The sequence below is a fragment of the Dromiciops gliroides genome, chromosome 3 (genome assembly GCF_019393635.1).
Source record: "Dromiciops gliroides isolate mDroGli1 chromosome 3, mDroGli1.pri, whole genome shotgun sequence".
NCBI classification, from domain to species: Eukaryota; Metazoa; Chordata; class Mammalia; order Microbiotheria; family Microbiotheriidae; genus Dromiciops; species Dromiciops gliroides.
This window is the reverse complement of record NC_057863.1, coordinates 58,551,879-58,570,905: the sequence shown is the minus strand read 5'-3', so window position 1 is coordinate 58,570,905 and position 19,027 is coordinate 58,551,879. Positions and strand designations below refer to the sequence as shown.

The 19,027-nt window shown below is 38.3% G+C and overlaps 1 protein-coding gene across 3 annotated transcripts in view; it reads right to left on the bottom strand.

The window, feature by feature from the left end:
• The window catches only part of LOC122746799 (SPHK1 interactor, AKAP domain containing), a 155,197-nt gene that overhangs the window by 27,840 nt on the left and 108,330 nt on the right, over positions 1-19,027 (bottom strand). For all 3 annotated transcript variants that reach the window (XM_043992785.1, XM_043992783.1, XM_043992784.1), the window contains exons 4-5: positions 8,425-8,484; positions 5,459-5,593 (exon numbers count right to left, since the gene is read on the bottom strand). In XM_043992785.1, coding sequence (XP_043848720.1) covers positions 5,459-5,593; positions 8,425-8,484 — 195 coding nt within the window. The remainder of the gene's footprint in view (positions 1-5,458; positions 5,594-8,424; positions 8,485-19,027) is intronic.

The window sequence follows — 19,027 nt, the reverse complement described above, 5'->3', positions numbered from 1 at the left end:
GGAAGTCATGCAAATGATAACAACTTTATCATCATTAAGAGGCACCACTAGGTCTTTGTTGAAGAATACCCATTGGGTTTGGGACCGTCAAGTGCTACCTTTTTTTCTTCCCTTTCTCTCCTCCATAATTTGTCTCTCATTTGTTCCACTTCATGATTAATGAGAGTCCATAAAACCAAATCTGGTCTAGGCTCTAACAAAGGGCAGAATTAACTTTTCTAACTCCAAATTGATTGTTCTTCCCTCTAAGAGAGTTTGGGTATGTGTAAACATCTAGGGTGAACAATGAGCTTTAACGGGTGCTGAGTTGGTTGAATCATGATATGACATGTAGGAGATGATGATAATCCTTCAGGAGTAGGAGAATGGAAAAAGGTGTGTTAGCATCTTAGTTAATGATCCTCAAACAAGATGCCATAGTAAACATGAAGGGTTGTGCCTAGAATTTTTTTTTTAAAGTGAGGCAATTGGGGTTAAGTGACTTGCCCAGGGTCACACAGCTAGTAAGTGTTAAGTGTCTGAGGCCGGATTGAACTCAGGTACTCCTGACTCCAGGGCCGGTGCTCTATCCACTGCGACACCTAGCTGCCCCTGTGCCTAGAATTTTGAATGAGTTCTTGACTGATAACCTTTCACTAACCTTTTACTTTTCAATCAAACTCTCCTTGTTCAAGTGTGATTAATTAAAGATAGGCACATATGGCTGTAGAGTCAGGCCTACTCAATGTCAGCATCAGTTTGCCCAGGGGCTCTTGGATATCAGTTGGAATTTGTCAAATGAGTAATGAGGTTCTCTCAAAGATGAAAAAAAAAGCATAAGGAGGAAGCACTTTCTTTTCAATTCATTAATGATCTAAGAAAAGAAAAGAAAGTCTTCAAAGAAATCTCCTATGTAAGGAAATACTTCTGGAGAATGAGTTGTATTATTAGTCTATAAACATGATGCTATGCAATCTGTGGATAATGAAAAACCAAAAATCTTTTGAATAAAGAAGAGATTTTTCATTGACCCCAAATATGCCAAAATGGCCACTAGTTCAACTCATTAGTAGGTTCATAATTAATGCTTGCTATATTTAATTAGAAAAAAAATACTTAACACATATTTTTTCATTAGGCAAATACAGGTTCAAATATAACCTACCAACAAGTGGCTCCTAATTATTTTTCCTAAAATTATTGAACTGACTCCTGATTTCTCTTCATGGATATGGGAGTCATCATGGATAATGAAATAGAATACAAGTTAGAATTAATGTTTTCCCATAATGTGCACAGAATGATGCATAAATTCTGTCCTGATCCTAGGGTCACGGAATCATCAATTTAGCTGGTTGAGACATTAAAGATCATCTAATATAGTCCCCTCATTGGGCCATTAAGGAAACTGAGGCTCATCAAGATTTAGTCACTTGCTTAGTGTCATAGTCCAGAGCTGGGATTCCATCACATATCCTCTAATTCCACATGACAGGAGGAAGATAGCTATTTTGCAGATACTACATGGGTAATCTCCAAGTATGGAGCAAAATCCTTCCATCTTCTTTCATTTGATGACTTGCACAAACTCTGTCATGTACAAAGCAGGCTTAGTCGGCACAGTCTGTAGCATGCTAAACTTCAGGGAAGAAAAGACCTGAATTTAAATCCTGCCTGAGACACTGACCTTGGGTAAGTTTACTTATGCTCTCTCAGTCTCAGTTTCCTTATCTGTAAAAATAGAGATAATAATAGCATGTACCTCATGGAGTTGTGAGGATCAAATGGGAAAGCATCTGTAAAGTGATTTTCACTAAAGTGCTCCATAAATGCTATTATTATTATTATCTTATCATCATTATTCCCAATGGGTGGTCATCCAACATTTGTTTGAAGACCTTATGTGAAGAGATGCCCATTACCTACCCAGATAATCCATCCTACCCTTCCACTTGTGGGATAGCTCTAATTATTAGGAAGCTTTCCTTATCTCAAGCCTGATTTTGCTTTGCTGAAACTCGTACTTATCATTCCTAGCTCTGTGCTCTGGTCCCAAGCAGAAAAATGAAACCAAAACCAAAACAAAACTAATCTGCCTTCCGTGGGATAGTTTCTTCAAATACTTCAAAACACTTCTCGTGTCTCTTCTCTAGACAAAAATCCCTAGTTCCTTCAAATGATATGGAATTTCTGGGCACTGAAGTTTACCTATGTCTGTCTGAAAATGTGGTATGGAGAATGGGACACAGTACTCCTGATTGTGGCCTGGGTTTCCTCCCCAATGCCACTGTGCTGTCATTTTGTCACTGTATTGTAATGAAACCTGACTGCAATTTCACGAAAGTCCCACTGTCCCATGAAGAACATAGGTTCTTAGATTTCTAGCTGAGATGGCCTTAGATATTATACAGTCTACCCTGCCCCACCCCGCCTGCCCATTTTATATATGAGGAATGGAGACACAAAGAGTTTGTGACCTGCCCATGATAAATGAAGATTTGAACTGAGGTCTTCCAACAGCTCTGGTTCCAAAGCTTAGCACTTTGTTGCACCATATTGCCTCTTTGTTTGGTCAAATGTTCCTAGCTGACCCCTGTACCATTATTTTCCCTAACATGTTTTCTTGGAGCCAATTAGTGATGTCAGATAGGCTGTACTTGTACATAAGGAAGGAGAAAAAGAAGCCTGGAATTTAAACACTCAGCCTAGATATAGTGCAGCTGGGGAAGCCATAGGCATTAAGGGGGCTGAAACAAGCAAAAATTGAGAATCCTGTAGGGGACATGGAATTTGGGAAGAGGGCAGAGTGCTCAAAAAACCAGTGGGAGGGAATCAAAGAAGACAACTTTTGCCTACTGCATAATTTTGCCTGGGGCTGGCCCTACCACCTACTCATTTTTTCCCACATAAATGAGAACTCCTCTGGAAATGAGAAATATAGAAGAAAGAAAAAAAATAATTCAAGACCTTGCTGGAGGCACAGATATGCTATTTTTTTTGAGGGGGGAAAAGAGTTTTTCAAGTTTGGTTTGTTCAAATTGCAGCATAGGGTTTTTAAAAACATCTATTATTCTAAGCTTGACTTTGTCAGCCCTATTCTAAGCTTCATCATTAACACTTTGGGTTACATGACATCGTAAACTCTTTGGAGAATTTTGAAGATTTTAATTTTCACAAGCAAATACTTTAGTGCCTCCTTGTGACAAGCTCATCCTTTGGTAGATTTTCTCAAGTGATATCTATCCCCTGACAAAATTACATACCACTAAAGCTGGGTAAAACCTGATGAGCTTACCAAGGCCAGGGACATTCTGTTTGCCAATGTAAATTAGTTCCATTGCGTATGGTTTCCCCAGCAAACCATATGGTTACAAGAGTCAAGTTGACTTTAAGCAGGAAGGAAGGGCTTTTGTATGAAAGGAAATGACATTCTTCATTAAATGACTTATTTGGTGGAAATATTTTTAAAAATCTTCCTTGCTGAACTTACATTAATAAAATATAGAATATCAATACCAGACTTGTAAAAGCCTTTATGGGAATCAGTAACTTCAAAACAACTTTCAACTTTGCTAAATTCATCAGACACTGGAATAAATAGCCACTTAACTTGAAAATTTACATTCTCTGGTTAATATGCTATGTTTTGGAGAGTGAGATATTTATAGTTATTTTTTGAATTGCTTCCATCATGGTGGGTGGGTGATGGTGTACATTAAATTCTGGGCTTGAGGCTCAATGACCTTAAGCAAATAAAGAGACTCAGAAATCAGAGATGCTATTGCAGTATTACTTTTCCTTACATTTTACTACTGCCACCTGAAGATTACTCTTTATCTGACAATAATATATGACAACTTTCCTTATCAGACTTGCAATCACTACATTTTATTTCTATTTAATGTATATTTATATAGATAAATATTTATATTTAATAACAGAAATGTTATTAAATGAACAAACATTTATTAAGCACACACTATATGGCCAGCATTTTGTTAGACTCCAGAGATAGAAAGACTTTCCTTATTGTTCAGTTGAGTCTGATTCCTCATGACCCCATCTGGGTTTTCTTGGCAAAGCTACTTGAATAGTTTGCCATTTCCTTTTCCAGTTAATTTTACAGATGAGGAAACAGGCAAACAGGTTTAAGTGACTTGCCTAGGGTCAAATAAATAGTGAATGTCTGAGGACAGATTCGAATTCAGGTCTTCCTGACTTCTAAAAGACTAAAAATGGCCTAAAAACTAAAAAAAAAAAAAAAGTAGAAGATAAAAAAAGGAAGCAATGACTGCACTCAAGAAGCTCACATTCTACTGGAAGTAGGGAGAAGAAACAACATATACACCAAAACGTAATACAAAAGATCAACAAAATAGATCCACAGTAATTTCTGGTGAGGGACAGCACTAGTAACTGTGTGTGTGTGTGGGGGGGGGGAGGCGGGGGGAGGCAAGGACTTAGGATAGGCCTTCTGTAGGAAGTGGCCCTGGAACTGAGCTTTTAAGGAAGCTTGGGATACTAAGGGCTACTTAGATATACTAAAATATCAAATACTGAAGGTTGGTCCAGATGACTTCTAAGATCCCTTCCAATTCTATGATTCTAGGCTTCTATGAGCCATAAATCTTCACAAATTAGCAATGTAATTCCTCTGACTCAGTTCTGCCAGTTTCAGAAGTTTTATAGCAGATTTCCATGGAATATGGTCTTTAGGATTAACATTCCTAACATATTAATTTAACTTATGAAGTGATCCCTAGTCTTTCTGAGTTGGGCAAAGATCTGGAACCCATGGGAAAATCTACTAATTAAACAGATTTATAAATGTTGATTTTGAAGGTTTGCGTGTATAAAAATAAGAAAAACCACCAATGATTACCTTTTCTCTAATATCTTAGTGTACCAAGACTCAGAAAATCCTTGTGTCATTGTAAAATTACATAGAATTATGACCTAATTCTCACCCTTCCTTTCTGTCTTCTTTGATTCTCCTTCCCCCCTACCTCTTTTTTGCCTGTCTTCATCCTCCTTTACTATTGAGCTGCTGAGAACCAAAGGTTGCTGGAATGTACCAATAATTTTCTGCATGGACTTAATTAAATTACATGACATTTAAGGCTTCACTTAATGTTCTCCCTCTAAAATTTGAAGGACATTCATAGTGTTTGATAGCACCACCATATTCCAGCCAACAATATGCATTATGAATACAAATGAACATTATTCTGTAAGACAGATAAAACATCTTGGATCTCAATACGTAAAGAGCTTTCACTTGTTTTAAGCCTGTTAGCCTTCGAAAATGAACTTTAATATTTTTGGTAATACTCACCAATGCTTGTTCCGGTTCATGTTGGAGGCTTTGGGATAAGGTAAACTCTAATTTTAGATTTAATCTGCAAAAAGCATGACTGTTTCTGAAGGAGGCTCCACCTTTCCCCTCCCTTCCCTGCCAAGGTTATTTTATCAGTCTTACCTTGGAAACTTCAAAATCGGCATGGAGGTTGCCTGATGATAATCCACTCAGAAGAACAATTTCATTTTCCTTTGGTTGTTGGACATTCATGGAATTGATAAGCTTTGGGAGATCTGGTGAAACGTTGACCAACTTCTATAGAATGAAAATCTTAATTTAGCTCAGATTTATAGCATTTCAGTTACTTAAATGAGATCATTCATGCAATGACTTATTCAACCAAAATACTTCCAGTTAAATTATGTCCTTTTACCCCCTTCCCAATATCCCAAAGATGCTTTATTTCTAAAAGTCTTTTATCTACTAACAAGCATAAAGAACATTCATTTTTGAATATACTGAGGTTAGAATAGGTGTGAGTTGAAGCCTGAGCATTCTAGTTAGACACAGGGAAAAACTCCTAATTGTAAAACTGGAGAAATTATAACATATTGCTGTAATGATGCCCTTTAAAACCTTTTTCCAGTTCAAATATTATTATTATTTTTTTAAAAAATTTAATGTCCAAAGGGAACAGCTAGGTGGCGCAGTGGATAAAGCACCAGCCCTGGATTCAGGAGGACCTGAGTTTGAACCTGACCTCAGACACTTGACACTAGCTGTGTGACCTTGGGCAAGTCACTTAACCCTCATTGCCCCTCCTATAGATATAATATAATAATAATATTATATATACATATATGCATATATATACACACACATGTATACACACACAAACACACACATATATGTCCAGGTTATAAGGAACTTGTTTCCAAACAATAATAATAACTAGTATTTATATAATGCTTTTAAAATTTGCAAACCACAGTACATATATAAACTTATTTGATCCTCACAATAACCCTGTGAGGTGAGTCCTATTATTATCCTCATTTTACAGATGAGGAAACCAAAGCCAGAGATTAAATGATTTCCCCAGGGCCACATAGGTAGAATGTGTCTGAGATTCAATTTGTATTCAGGTCTTTCTCATTTCAAGTCCAGTGTTTTTCCCCACTATAGTACTCAGCAGGCTGGGTGACAGTTTGTGTCTGATTCTTTATGTAAAACCAGTTGTTAGAAAGCTGTTGTGGCAAAGTGGATATTCCTATATGAGAGAGCAGTCAGTTCCAAGGGGAACAAAGAAATTGCCAGTTTTATCTCTCAGCATGATGCCATTGAGACCAAAGTCTCCCAGTTCTTTCAATCAACCACTCAATCGACAAGGATTTATTAAGGGCCTACTATGTTCTGGGTACTGTGTGAGGTGCTGGAGGTCCAAAGACAAAACTGAAAGTTTCTACCCTCAACGATCTCTAACAGACAAGAACACAATGGACACACATGCACAGGAACACATACACACATGTGCACACACAGAGCAGAGAAGGAGAAGGCACTAGTTGGGCTGAAGGCACTAGCAGCTGAGAGGAAGCAGGAAAGTACTTGAGACAAATCCCAAAGTAAACCAGAAATTTCAGGAGCTGAAAGTGAGAAGGGGAGTGCATGCCAAGCACAATGAACAACTAGTGCAAAGGCATGGGAATGGGAGATGAGGTGTCATGCAGGAGGGACAGCAATGAGACCAATGTAGTGAAACTATAGCTTGGGTGAAGGAGAGTTATAAGGATGGAAAGGGGGCCTAGAGTCAGATTATGACAAACTTTCAATGCTAAACTGAGGAGTCTCCGCAAACTAGGGAGCCACTAGACTTTGTTGAAAATCACTTTGGCTGCTCTGTGAAGGGTGGATTGGCAAGCCATGAGGCAAGAAGACCAATTAGGGAGCTACTGCAGGAGCCTGAGTGAGAGGTGATAAGGGCTTGAAGCATGGTGGTGGTTATGAGAAGAAGAGATGGAGGCAAGAGATATTGTAGCTAAAACCAAGACTTGACAAGTTGGTTGACGGAGACAATTCTGTGAGCATCCCTGACTCCTCTCTCTAGTTTACCCCCCATCTTCAATCCTCTTCGCATCTGAATAAAATGCTTCCCTGTCTCTTGTGTGCGTCTCTATTGATTGTCCCTGATGCTTTTAGTAGCTTGGAATCCTGCCGTCTTGCATTATCCTTTGTTAATTCGTATGATACCACATGAAAATGGGCTTTATCACCACCATGTAAATGACTAGCAGAGTTTGATAGAAGAAAGGAGCCACAAGGGAACAAGCTGCCACCATCCTGTGGAAATTGTCCAGGGGCTGACTCTCTCCTTTGTGGGATAGCCATGCCCTCTTGCTACCTGCCTTTTAATCATGACAGGGGCATTTCCAGTAACATTTTGGCCAGAAAATACATAAGAGAAAAGAAAGTGAAACAAAATTTTGCTCATTCCTAACATTCTGCTAAAGGTCTAGTGAGAGAGAGAATATTGATGTGATTAATTAAAATGTCAGCTCATTGCTGTGGAGAACTGATAATTTACAAATTACTGTATTGATTTACATATAGACCACATTAAAAAACAAACAAACACCAAAACAACAACTCAGCTATGAACTGGTAGGATTTGTCAGTGCATACCTACTCATGTGTGTATGTGTATTTGTACGTGTGTCTTTTTCCCCTTCAAAGAGGTCTCATTTTAGGGGTTTGTTCTATAGCATTAATAAATAAGTTTATCCCCAATGAGCACATCACAATCCAAGTGAAAGATCGGTTATTCTGGAATGCCAAACTTACTCTACCCAGAACTGCAAGAAGGAGCTGAACACAGGTTTGGGAAGTGCAGAAACTTCTAGGGCACTACTTGCTTAGACAAAGGAAAATGAACATGTGCCTGCCTGATGGGGAAAGAGAAACTTTCTGTGAGCACTTGGGGAAAAAAAGTCAGGAAAATCAATTGTGATGTGATCATCATTTCACTCCAAAGTCTTCTGGAATCGGCAGCCCTTATAGAAGGTCAAAGGGAGCAACATATGTTGGGATGCCTCATGCACTAGGAGAGCTTAGGGAACATAATGGTAGCCCCGGCTTCTTCTTCTTACCTGTCGCAGGTGCTCATTGCTGCAGTCTTCCTTGGTGACATCCAGGTTCACAAAGCACACCTACAATGAAAGAGAAAAGAAACTTAGAAGGCACATGTGTGTATAGAAATGAGTGCTAGCTCCTTTAAAAATCTGATGACACACGTTTTTCTCTAAGGCATTGCAGTTTTCACATCACATTTACAGTATCTTATTTTGATCCCAATTTGGTGAGGTTCGAAACCAGTTATTATTGCTCCCTTTTTGGAGATGAGGAAACACAGAGCCCAAGAAGTGATGTGATAAGTCCAGTTTGGAAGGGATGGAATCTGGTCCCCTGTTTCCTAGGCTGGTGCTTTCTCTGCAGAAATTCCTTAGACATTCTTAATAAGGGAAGGAGCTACTCATGGCCCAGATAAATATGTTTTCTTTATCAGGAAAGATGTGTGATCATTGGCTGAACACATAGTTTTGGGAGGGGCTTATAAGGAGGAGAGCCATTAGCAGTTTAGTGGCCTGATGTTCACAGACAGAAAGAAAAGGTCTGTAGGGTACCACCCTTGAGTCTGGTGCTCCCAGGAAAACTGTCTTTCATGGACCCTCAAGTATTAAAAAAGCTGCTGGGAAAGTAAACATGATACCATAAGAAAGAGACCCTGAAAGGCCTCCCTTTTCCTGTCTGCTGAGCTCAGAGATTCCATAGCTGCCATTCAGATGTGTGAAGAAACTTCAGAAACTCACAAAATGCCTGGAAGGAAGACAACTGATTTATGATTTCCAGAAGACTACTCCCTCTGCCCCGTCCTTTTGAAAAGGAAATGAACTCTCATTTTATTACATTTTATGTGTATTAATGTGAGTTTAATGTACAGGTCTGACATCTCAGAACTAGGACCTGTTCAGTGGCGTGTCAGATTAGGGATGCATGAGAACCAGTCGATTGAGAATTATATATACGTATAGATATATAGATCTCAATATCTCTATCGATGTATCTATGTACATATAAATGTGAGTATACGTATATATAGATATAGGAAGAAGAGACTTCTAAACAGACTTATAAATGTTGATTTTGAAGGTTTGCATGTGTAAAACTAAGAAAAGCTGCCAATGATTACCTTTTCTCTTTATTTTAGGGTACCAAGACTCAGAAAATGCTTGTATCATTGCAAAATTACCTAAGATTATGACCTAATTCTCATCCTTCCTTTCTGTCTCCTTTGAAAGAAGAAGAGAGAGAAGGGCAGAGAGAGAAAAGGGGAGAGATAGAAAGAGAGACAGAGAGGAGAGAGAGAGAGAGAGACAGAGACAGAGAGAGAGAGAGAGAGAGAGACAGAGAAGAGTGGGTAATTGATTGATAAAGGTGATTGAGGACCTGACAGTTCTTAAGAATAGGCAATTGAAGACTTCTCAATCCTTATTGCCTTCACAGAATTGATGTCAACTCAGTAGATCAATAGTCATCCCCATCCTACTTAAAGTGATAAGATGCCAGTACCTTAAGGAATTGAGAAGAGATCTCAAGTAGCCAGCCAATCAAAGACTTCAGATTAAGTGTGAAAAGTCCTTTGATAAACTGAAGAGGTTTTACAGGTAGAACATTCAGATTGGCTTAAGAAACTTAGTCCCATAATAAAACGTCAGACCAGTGCCAAACAGCAAGATAGAGATTTGGAGCAGGAAGATTTTGAAGGTCTGGCAGTGGAGAGGGAGAGGGGATATTCAGAGCTGAATTAGAGAGAACTGGCAGCTCCAGGACCATCCAATGAAAAGAGAAAGTAGAGCTGAGCTGAGGAAAGGAAGGAAAACATTGATGGGTCATACAGGCTCAGGGGAATAGAAAACTTGAAGCCACTACTTGGACCCACCTCCTCAAGGATGGAGAAGAGTTCCAAAGAAAAGGTCTACTCTTTCTCCACTTTCCCTTCCCAATGTCTGTTGATATCACAACAGACATGGTAATGTCAGACATGGTCTGTTTATCAACAGACATGGCAATATATCCCACTGCATCATTACCCAGACCTTTTGCCTCAACCACCAGGAGGTGAGGGGTTAGTTACACTTAGGCAGAGATGCAAGGGCAGAAAACCAAACTTCTCCCCAAGTGTTAGGAATTCCTTTAATTGGCACTTCAGAATGGTTTTGCTTGGCTTAAAAAATGCTAATTGTTATACAGGGGTTAAAAGAGGATCTGAAGTTTAGAGCTGGACAGGACCTTAGAGCTCATCGAGTCTGACCCTTCTCATTTTACAGTAAATGAGGCCCAGATAGGGGAAAACAACAAAAACCCTTCCCCAAGGTCTCGTGGCAGTAAGAGAGAGAGAACTGGGAATTGGAACTGGGACCCACTGATACTAAATCGAGTACTTTCCCCACTGCCTACTGAGGTTATGATCCTATTATCATGACATACGGTACAGTGATTCAGGGGCTCATGACATATGAAAGCTTAAAGCTGTGCAGATGATTCTACTCAGTGTGATTACTGAGAATGAGGCTTGTGACTTCGGAGTGACCAGGGTCCATTTATAACATTAACCTGACCCTGCAGATATCTCATTAGAAATGCTCATTCTGTATTTATTTTATATGCCCTTTAAGGAAAATGATAAATTACTTAGCACCTCCTTTCCCCTCCCCTTTCCTTCCCCGCTTCCCCCCCTCCTCACCCACCCAGGTTGTGTCTCACTTCCACTTTCTGGTTCAGATGACAGTTGGGAGGAGGGGGTGAGGGAGGGGCACCCTTCTCTCTGATAGTAGGTTAATCTTCCTTCCAATAAGGCATTGGATGTTTCAAACAGAATGCATTTTAATCCTTTGAGTGCTTTGATGGGGGGGGGGGGGAGAAGGGTGGGCTCCTTCTGTGCATTCTGCAACAGTGTAGGAATTGTGGGGAGATGGGGCAAGGGAGACACACATAATTGGCAGTTCTCAAGCTTTTTGATCTCAGTACCCCCTTTATACTCTTAAAAATTAGTGAGGATTCCAAAGAGCTCATATTTATGTGAATTCTGTCTCTTGATTTTCACAATGTCAAAACTGATAAATTAAAAAAAATCAGGGGCAGCTAGGTGGCACAGTGGATAAAGCACTGGCCCTGGAGTCAGGAGGACCTGTGTTCAAATCTGGCCTCAAGTCACTTGACACTTACTGGCTGTGTGATCCTGGGCAAGTCACTTAACCATCATTGCCCCACAAAAGAAAAAATATATTTACAAATTTATTTTGAATAACAACCCAATCATGTTAACATAAATGATATTTTAATGAAAAATAAGTATATTATTCAAAGTGAAGAAAATTTAGTGAGGAGAGGAGCATTGTCCTACATATTTTTGCAAATTTCTTTAATGTCTGACTTAATGGAAGACAGTTGAATTCTCATATCTACTTCTACCCTCCATATGTTGAGATATGTTGTTTTGATTGAAATATATGAAGAAAATTAACCCTCATACAGGTATGTAGTTGGCAAGGGGAAGGGTATTTTAATAGACAAATAATTTCAGTATTGTTACGAAAATAATAATAAAGACAATGATGACAACAAGCATTTATATGGTGTTTACTATTTGCCAGGCACTGTGTTATGTACTTTGGAATTATTATCTCATTTGATCTTCACAACAACCCTGAAAGTAGGTGCTATTATTATTTCTACTTTATAGATGAGGAAACTGAGACAAATGGTGGTTAAGTGACTTCCCCAGGGTCGCACAGGTAGTAAATATTTTGGGCTAGATTTGAACTCAGGTTTTCTTGGCTCCAGGCCCAGAATTCTACCCACTGTCCCCACTAACTGCCCCAAATAATTTTGACTTCGGGGATCCTGGACCCCCAGAATCCTTGGACACTATGAAAAGTGTTGGGCAGATTTTTAAACTTGACATGGACTTTAGCCTTTTACCTATCAACCTATTGGTGACTGATATGTTTTCATTTACAGATTTGAGGGAACACAGAGTCTAGAAGAGATGTTCTCTAGGGTTTAGTGAAGCCACATAGTCATGACAACTGAAGGATTTCATAATTAGCATCTTTTCACTTTCTGTGCCCTTAGAATATTGGCATAAGATTTAGGCACTGACCAAACATTGGTTTCCACATGCAAAGATGAAATTCTTGTGTCTCTGACAGAAGAGCTAATCCAGCAAGGCACCAGGGGAACAAGAATGGGTCCAGAGTCAGAAGACCTAAGGGTAAGTCTTAGAGCGCTTCCTTTGGGACTGTGGCCAACTCAACTTTCTTAACCCTTCTGTGCCTCAGATTACTCAGATTAGAAGAGAGATAACGGTATTATATATTTCTCAGAGTTTTGTGGGGAAAGTTTTGTTTAGCTTTAAAGTGCTATATAAGAGCACAAGCAATTTGTTACAATTCTGAGCTCACAAAATGGATGAGTTACTAGCAGGTTTGGGGCAATTTCTTTGAAGGTGATTGTATTTAGGGTGTTGAGTCTATGCTTTGTAGAACGTCATCTTTCTTCCTCCATTCAATTCAATAAGTACTTATTCAGGACCAGATTGGTCCCAGGCACTCTGGTAGGTGTTGGGCATGCAATAAGATGACACAGCTGGTGTGAGCGTTATTTATTTACCTATTGCACAACTAAGTGTGGCTTTCTTAGAATAGGTTACCTGTTCTAAACAAGAATTGGGAGAGGCAATAATCTCCCCTCTGCCCCCTCTGCCCCAACTCCTTTATAATGAATTCTTCCTTCTGCTAAGCCCCGTCGATTGTTCATTGTGGATGTGCCAGTGACTTCTTGGAGTCAATAATAGTTATATTTCAAGCTCTGGAGGATTCTGTGAAGCTGGAAGGTCTTTGGGGATTAGCCCAGAGACCCACTGTGTGGCTGTGATCTGAGGAGGACCGACCTATCTTGGTGCAGAGAAGATTATCAGTTGATTGCAATAGGTGACACATTTTATATTGTTCTTTTATCTGTAGTAGCTAATGAAGGCTTTTAGCTAGTACTTGAAGGGTTTTGATACCCATTGATAGAGGTACTGATAAAATAATGAAACCTTGAAATACAGAGAGGTCTAATTTCATTCAAAGAACTGGAAGTGCTCCGTTGGAGGTGATCATTGTGCCATCAGAGATAATGGTAGACAGCGAAAGTGCTGGGATAATTGCTTCCTTTTGCTAGCTAGTGAATCACAGCAGTGTTTCAGCCCTATTACTATTCCATTAAAGATTTAGGAAAATGTATAGGAATTACAGATAAGGATGTGGGAAAATCTTTTCAGTTAATAAGTACCCAGTGATTGGTCAGAGTTAAAATTGTACTGGTCACATGGATCATGGATTCATTGAGAAGTATCAAAAAGAACTGTAATTCATTTTGTGATTGGAATGGAGGTGTCAGCATTCGACTGAGGCCTCACTTCTCCTCATATGTGGAATTGCATTTTGTATCTGCATATGTGTATTCATTTATGTCGTCCTTAGAAACACCTGGCCTAAGCAGTTGAAAACACTCATTTAAGCCAGGGTTCAGTGAAAGTGTGTGTGTGTGTGTGTGTGTGTGTGTGTGTGTGTGTGTGTGTGTGTGTGTGTACTCAACACAACTTATTGTTGTAATGTCACTTTGGGGAGGCAGCATGGCATAGCAAATAAAGAGATGACCTCAGAGTCAGGAATACATGGGTTCAAGTTTCGTCTCTGACTAATACTTGCTGTGTGATCCTGAAAAAGTCACTTGGGGGAGGGATTTTATCACTGGGAGTTCATTACAGCAATGTAGTGAACCAAGTCTGGATACTCCCCCCAACCCAACAAAACCCTAAAACAACAACAAAAAGAAACAAACAAAATTACCCTAAACCACATTCACCCTGACTCAAATGCAGAGATTCTGCCATTATTACTTATTTAAGAAATACATTTGGGGGCAGCTAGGTGGCACAGTGGATAAAGCACTGGCCTTCGATTCAGGAGAACCTGAGTTCAAATCCAGCCTCAGACACTTGACACTTACTAGCTGTGTGACCCTGGGCAAGTCACTTAACCCTCATTGCCCAAACAAAAACAAAAACAACAACAACAACAAAAAAAGAAATACATTTAATGGAATTAATATCACAAAGAAAAAATAGATCACATCATGATTTCAGTGCAGACCTAGACTAGAACAATATGTTTTTCAAAGAGTGCAAATGAAGCCAAACTATGAGGGGCCCATAAGCATTCCTATATTTACATAACATCCTAAGCCTAGTATTTATGATTTATTGAGATCATATTCTTTCAGTTGTTCAGTTGTAACTTCTTTTATTAACTGGGTACAAAGTGTATTTGTGCTTTCCATAAAATATTACCGACTAGTGTTATTTAACAAATGCTCACTGTTTGGTAAGAGAAGACAAATATTAAAATTGATTTAAACAAAGAAAGGCTATTTCATATTTACAAACACACATATCCAGAAAATTCTCATCCAGCCTTCACCTACTTAACCATAACAATATCTCACCTTGATATTGTGCTTTACAGATTTTATAAGATGCTTTTCTTGCAATAACACTGTGTAGATACAGGGTAATATACCCACATGGCTCTACACATCATAAACGTTTATTGAATTGAATTGGATTGCAGATGTCACGGGAATCCTTTCTTGTTATTTGATTTGTTTATTTGTTTTGTTTTCTTCTGTTATTCTTCCCATTCCTCCAAAACTTATGTGGATGTAAAGGAAAAGCAAGGACTGACTTAAATGAAAAAATATGGAAGAAATAGCAGATAACAAAAGATGAAGAGTAGACTCTGTAGATTCTGGGGTAAGGAGCTTGACTTTGATTCCTGGCAAAATTATAGACTATTATTAAAAGGATGGTATATGAGTACCTAGAAAAGGAAGCAATAATCACAGAAAATCCAGTATAGTAGGAATAATGTAGATGTACAATAACAGAATAACAGTTTAGAGTCAGAAGTGACTTTAGAGACCATCTAGTTTTACAGGTAACCCCACCCCTCACCAACCAACCAACCAACCTGGGGCTCAGAGATGAAGCAATTTATTTTTTCAAGGTCACATGTCTACTAAGTGTCAAAGCTGGAATTTAAACCTAGATTTTCTAACTCTAAATCCAAGGTTCTTTCTCACTATACCAGTTTACTTAGATTTTTTCACAAAACATAAGAAAAATCTTTCATACTGTTCTTAAGGACAAGTGTGCTAGGATTAAAAAAAGCACAGCAAGTTCAATTAAGAGCCGATTAAATGACTAGGGCAGCTAGGTGGAGCCATAGTGTGTAGAGAGCAGAGCCTGAAGTCAGGAAGACATCCTAATTTCAAATCAAGCCTTAGATACTTAGTAGCTGTGTGACCCTTGGAAAATCACTTTTCCCTGTTTGCCTCAGTTTCCATATTTGTAAAAGGAGCTGGAGAAGGAAATGGCAAACCATTCCAGTATCTTTGTCAAGAAAACCCCAAATGGGGTCACAAAGAGTCAGACATGACTGAAATGACTGAACAATAACAACAAAAAATGATTAGACTTTCAAAGGATAGTTCAACATCAAGTTCAAAGGAGGTTTCTAGTGAAGTTACTCAAGGATCTGTGGTATACTGTGCCCTGTTGAACATTTTTGATAAATGACTTGAATGGCATTCTTATCAAATTTGCAAATAACATGTTGTTTTTAGGTATTGCTAACATATTAGATTGACTCAGTATACAAAAAGACCCTAAAAGGCTATAATGGTGGGGTGAATTTAATTAGATGCAATTTAACGAGCATTACCATTGAACTAAAAAGTTGACTTCCCAAGTTCAAGATGGGGGAAGCATGGGCAAACAGCACTTCATGTGAAAAAGATTTGAGGGATTCAGTAGATTGTAAACTCAGTATGAATTAATATTATGAACTGTAGGCAAAAGAAAACTGATTAAATATTAGATTGAGATATTGTGTATAAAGCTAGCTCATTCTGATGTCACCTGTATTTGATATATAAAGTGCTTTATAAATCGTAAGATAACATTTGAATGTCAGCTATCATCACCATCTTCTTCTTCTTCATCATCTTCATCATCACCACCACCACCAAATTTCATTAAGAGAGGGGTAGTATCCAGAAGTAAGAAGGTGATAGTATACATACATTTCTCTGGTGAGAGCATATCTAAAATGCTATATTCAGGTTGGAAAGACATTAAACAGCTGGAGAAAGTCCAGAGGAGGGAAACCAAGACTTGATATAATGTTCTCTGAGGCTTGTCTGAAAGAGCTAGAGATGCTTTGCTTGGAGAAGTGAGGGCTTAGGGGGAACATAAGAACATCCACCAAGTGTTTAAAGGGCTTCCAGAGAGATGGAAAAGTATACTTTACTTGGCTTGAGAGGGCCAGAGCAAAAAGTACTGGAAGTTGCACAGAGGTAGCCTTTTGTATTGATATAAGGAAAAATTTACTAACAATTAGAGATATCCAAATGGGGAATGGGTCACATGGGAGGTAGTGGGTTTCCCCTCATTGAAGTTCTTCAAGCAAAGGCTAGATGACCACTTATCCAGTATGCTGTAGAGGGAAGATTGTTCTTCAGGAGTGGGTTGGATTAAATGATCTATGAGGTATCTTTCAACTCTGTGAGCCTGTGATTCTGTGGTTGCTTTAATTAAAATATTTTTCACAATACTGCTATTAATACATTTTAATGAAATCCTGTCACAAAGAAGTGAAATATTACTCTAATGTTGTGGGTTTCTTTCTTTTTTTTTTTTTTTACAATTACTCAAACCACATTGTATAGTTGATGATAATCCAAAATAATCTCCACCCTTACTGGTAAACAGTCAAGTACCTCATCTTGGTACTATAGTCCCTTCTCATTTTTCTACTTTACTTTCATCCCTATTTGAAGAACTGAAGTAGATCTTTTCTTACTGAAGCTATTCCTAAAATAAGCCAAAAGTAGAATTTGTCCCAAGTATCCCCTCAAAATGAGTAGGTTAACATAATTTAGTTGTTTCCTTATATGTGGAGAAGTGGGAAAAACCTCCCCTCCCTACAAACTTTTTTGCTTTTCAACATTATATTTTATTCCTCTCTTTTTTTTCTTTCTTTCCCCCTTCCTTTTTCCTTCCTCATCTATTTTCCCTTTCCTTCTTCATCTATAAAATGAGTGTTGAATTAGATGGCCTCTAAAGTCCCTTCCAGCTGTAAATCTGTGACCCTATATATCTAAGGAGTTTGTTTTAAACATTGCTCTAAATAATGATATACTTAGGTTTAACTTTAGTTATTTTAATAAAAAAATTTATCTTTGATAAGACGTTAGAAATGTATGGGTATAAGTATTGGAAGGGATCTTGAGCATAGAACCTTCCATCTCAAGGGATGGTTTTCCTGCTTGGATGCCATTCCTTTGACTCAGCCATCAGTGGGTACAAGCCCATGCAGAGTCAGGGACCAGGGAGAAAAAATTCCAACTCTCAGAATGCAAAACCCAATTAATGAGGTACCAGCTATGTGCTTGGAATGCAGTAGGTGCTTTATAAATGCTTGTTGATTGATTGGATCTCATTCTAAAGGGAGCCATTTATTCAAATTTGGTGAAGGCCGGTCTGATTGAGATATGTCATCATCATTATTATAAAAGAATAAGAGTTGGCACTTCATCATAATGGAACCATGCACTATTCATCTTTTTTTTTTCCTGGAAACCAGTTAAAACTGACTATGAAAATGTGTTCTTTTGAACGGTGTGCATTGGAGACAAATCAAACTAACCCCTAGGGAGACTTTTTTTTATAAAAAGCAAATTGCTCTAAGAAATGTTAAGCTTTTGAGTTTTCGAAATGACCAAAGTGCAGACTTGTGATTTATAATAGAAAGAAAGCAAATAAATGCCTTTTTCAGCAGCTTCTAACAATGTAGCCATCTGGTTGGGTAAGCATAATGGTAGGATTATTCAGTTTGATGGATATCAAGCTGCTGATCCTTGAAGCTTTAAAAGAAAGATTTTATTTTTTCCAACCAGCTCAAAGATGCCTGCCAGTGTATTTCCAAATCTAGACTCTGTATACTAGGCCAATTACCTTTTAAAAATACATTTGATGTGCTTATAATGATACCAATTGAACTGGGAATTTATGTATGTACATACATGCATTAGCTTTGTCACTCCAAAAGGTTGTCCTATATTCTAGAGCAGAGCTTAATTCCCTTTCTCTTCCCTTCTTCTTCCCCAATTTTACTACTTTGTAGTTATTACCCTAAAATAGAAAACAAAGCATGACTATAAAAACAAACAAAACAAAGCTTAAGGTTTCAAATGGATTTTTATTTTGGGATGCTGGGCTTTGAGATCACTGTTCCCAAGGATCTCTATGGAGACAGGAGACATAAAAAAAGTTAATATAACTAATATTTCTATAATGCTTAAATGTTTGAAAAACACTTTCCTCCCAATAACCTTATGAAATAGTTTGTGCAAAGCATGCATGTGTGTATGTGTGTATATGTATATGTATTTGCAGGATCTGTGTTAATACAACTGAGTTCAAATCTAGCTTCAGACACTTAATAGCTGTGTAACTGGGCAAGTCACTTAACCTCTTCCTGTTTCAGTTTCCTTATCTGTAAAACTGGGCTAATAATAGTACCT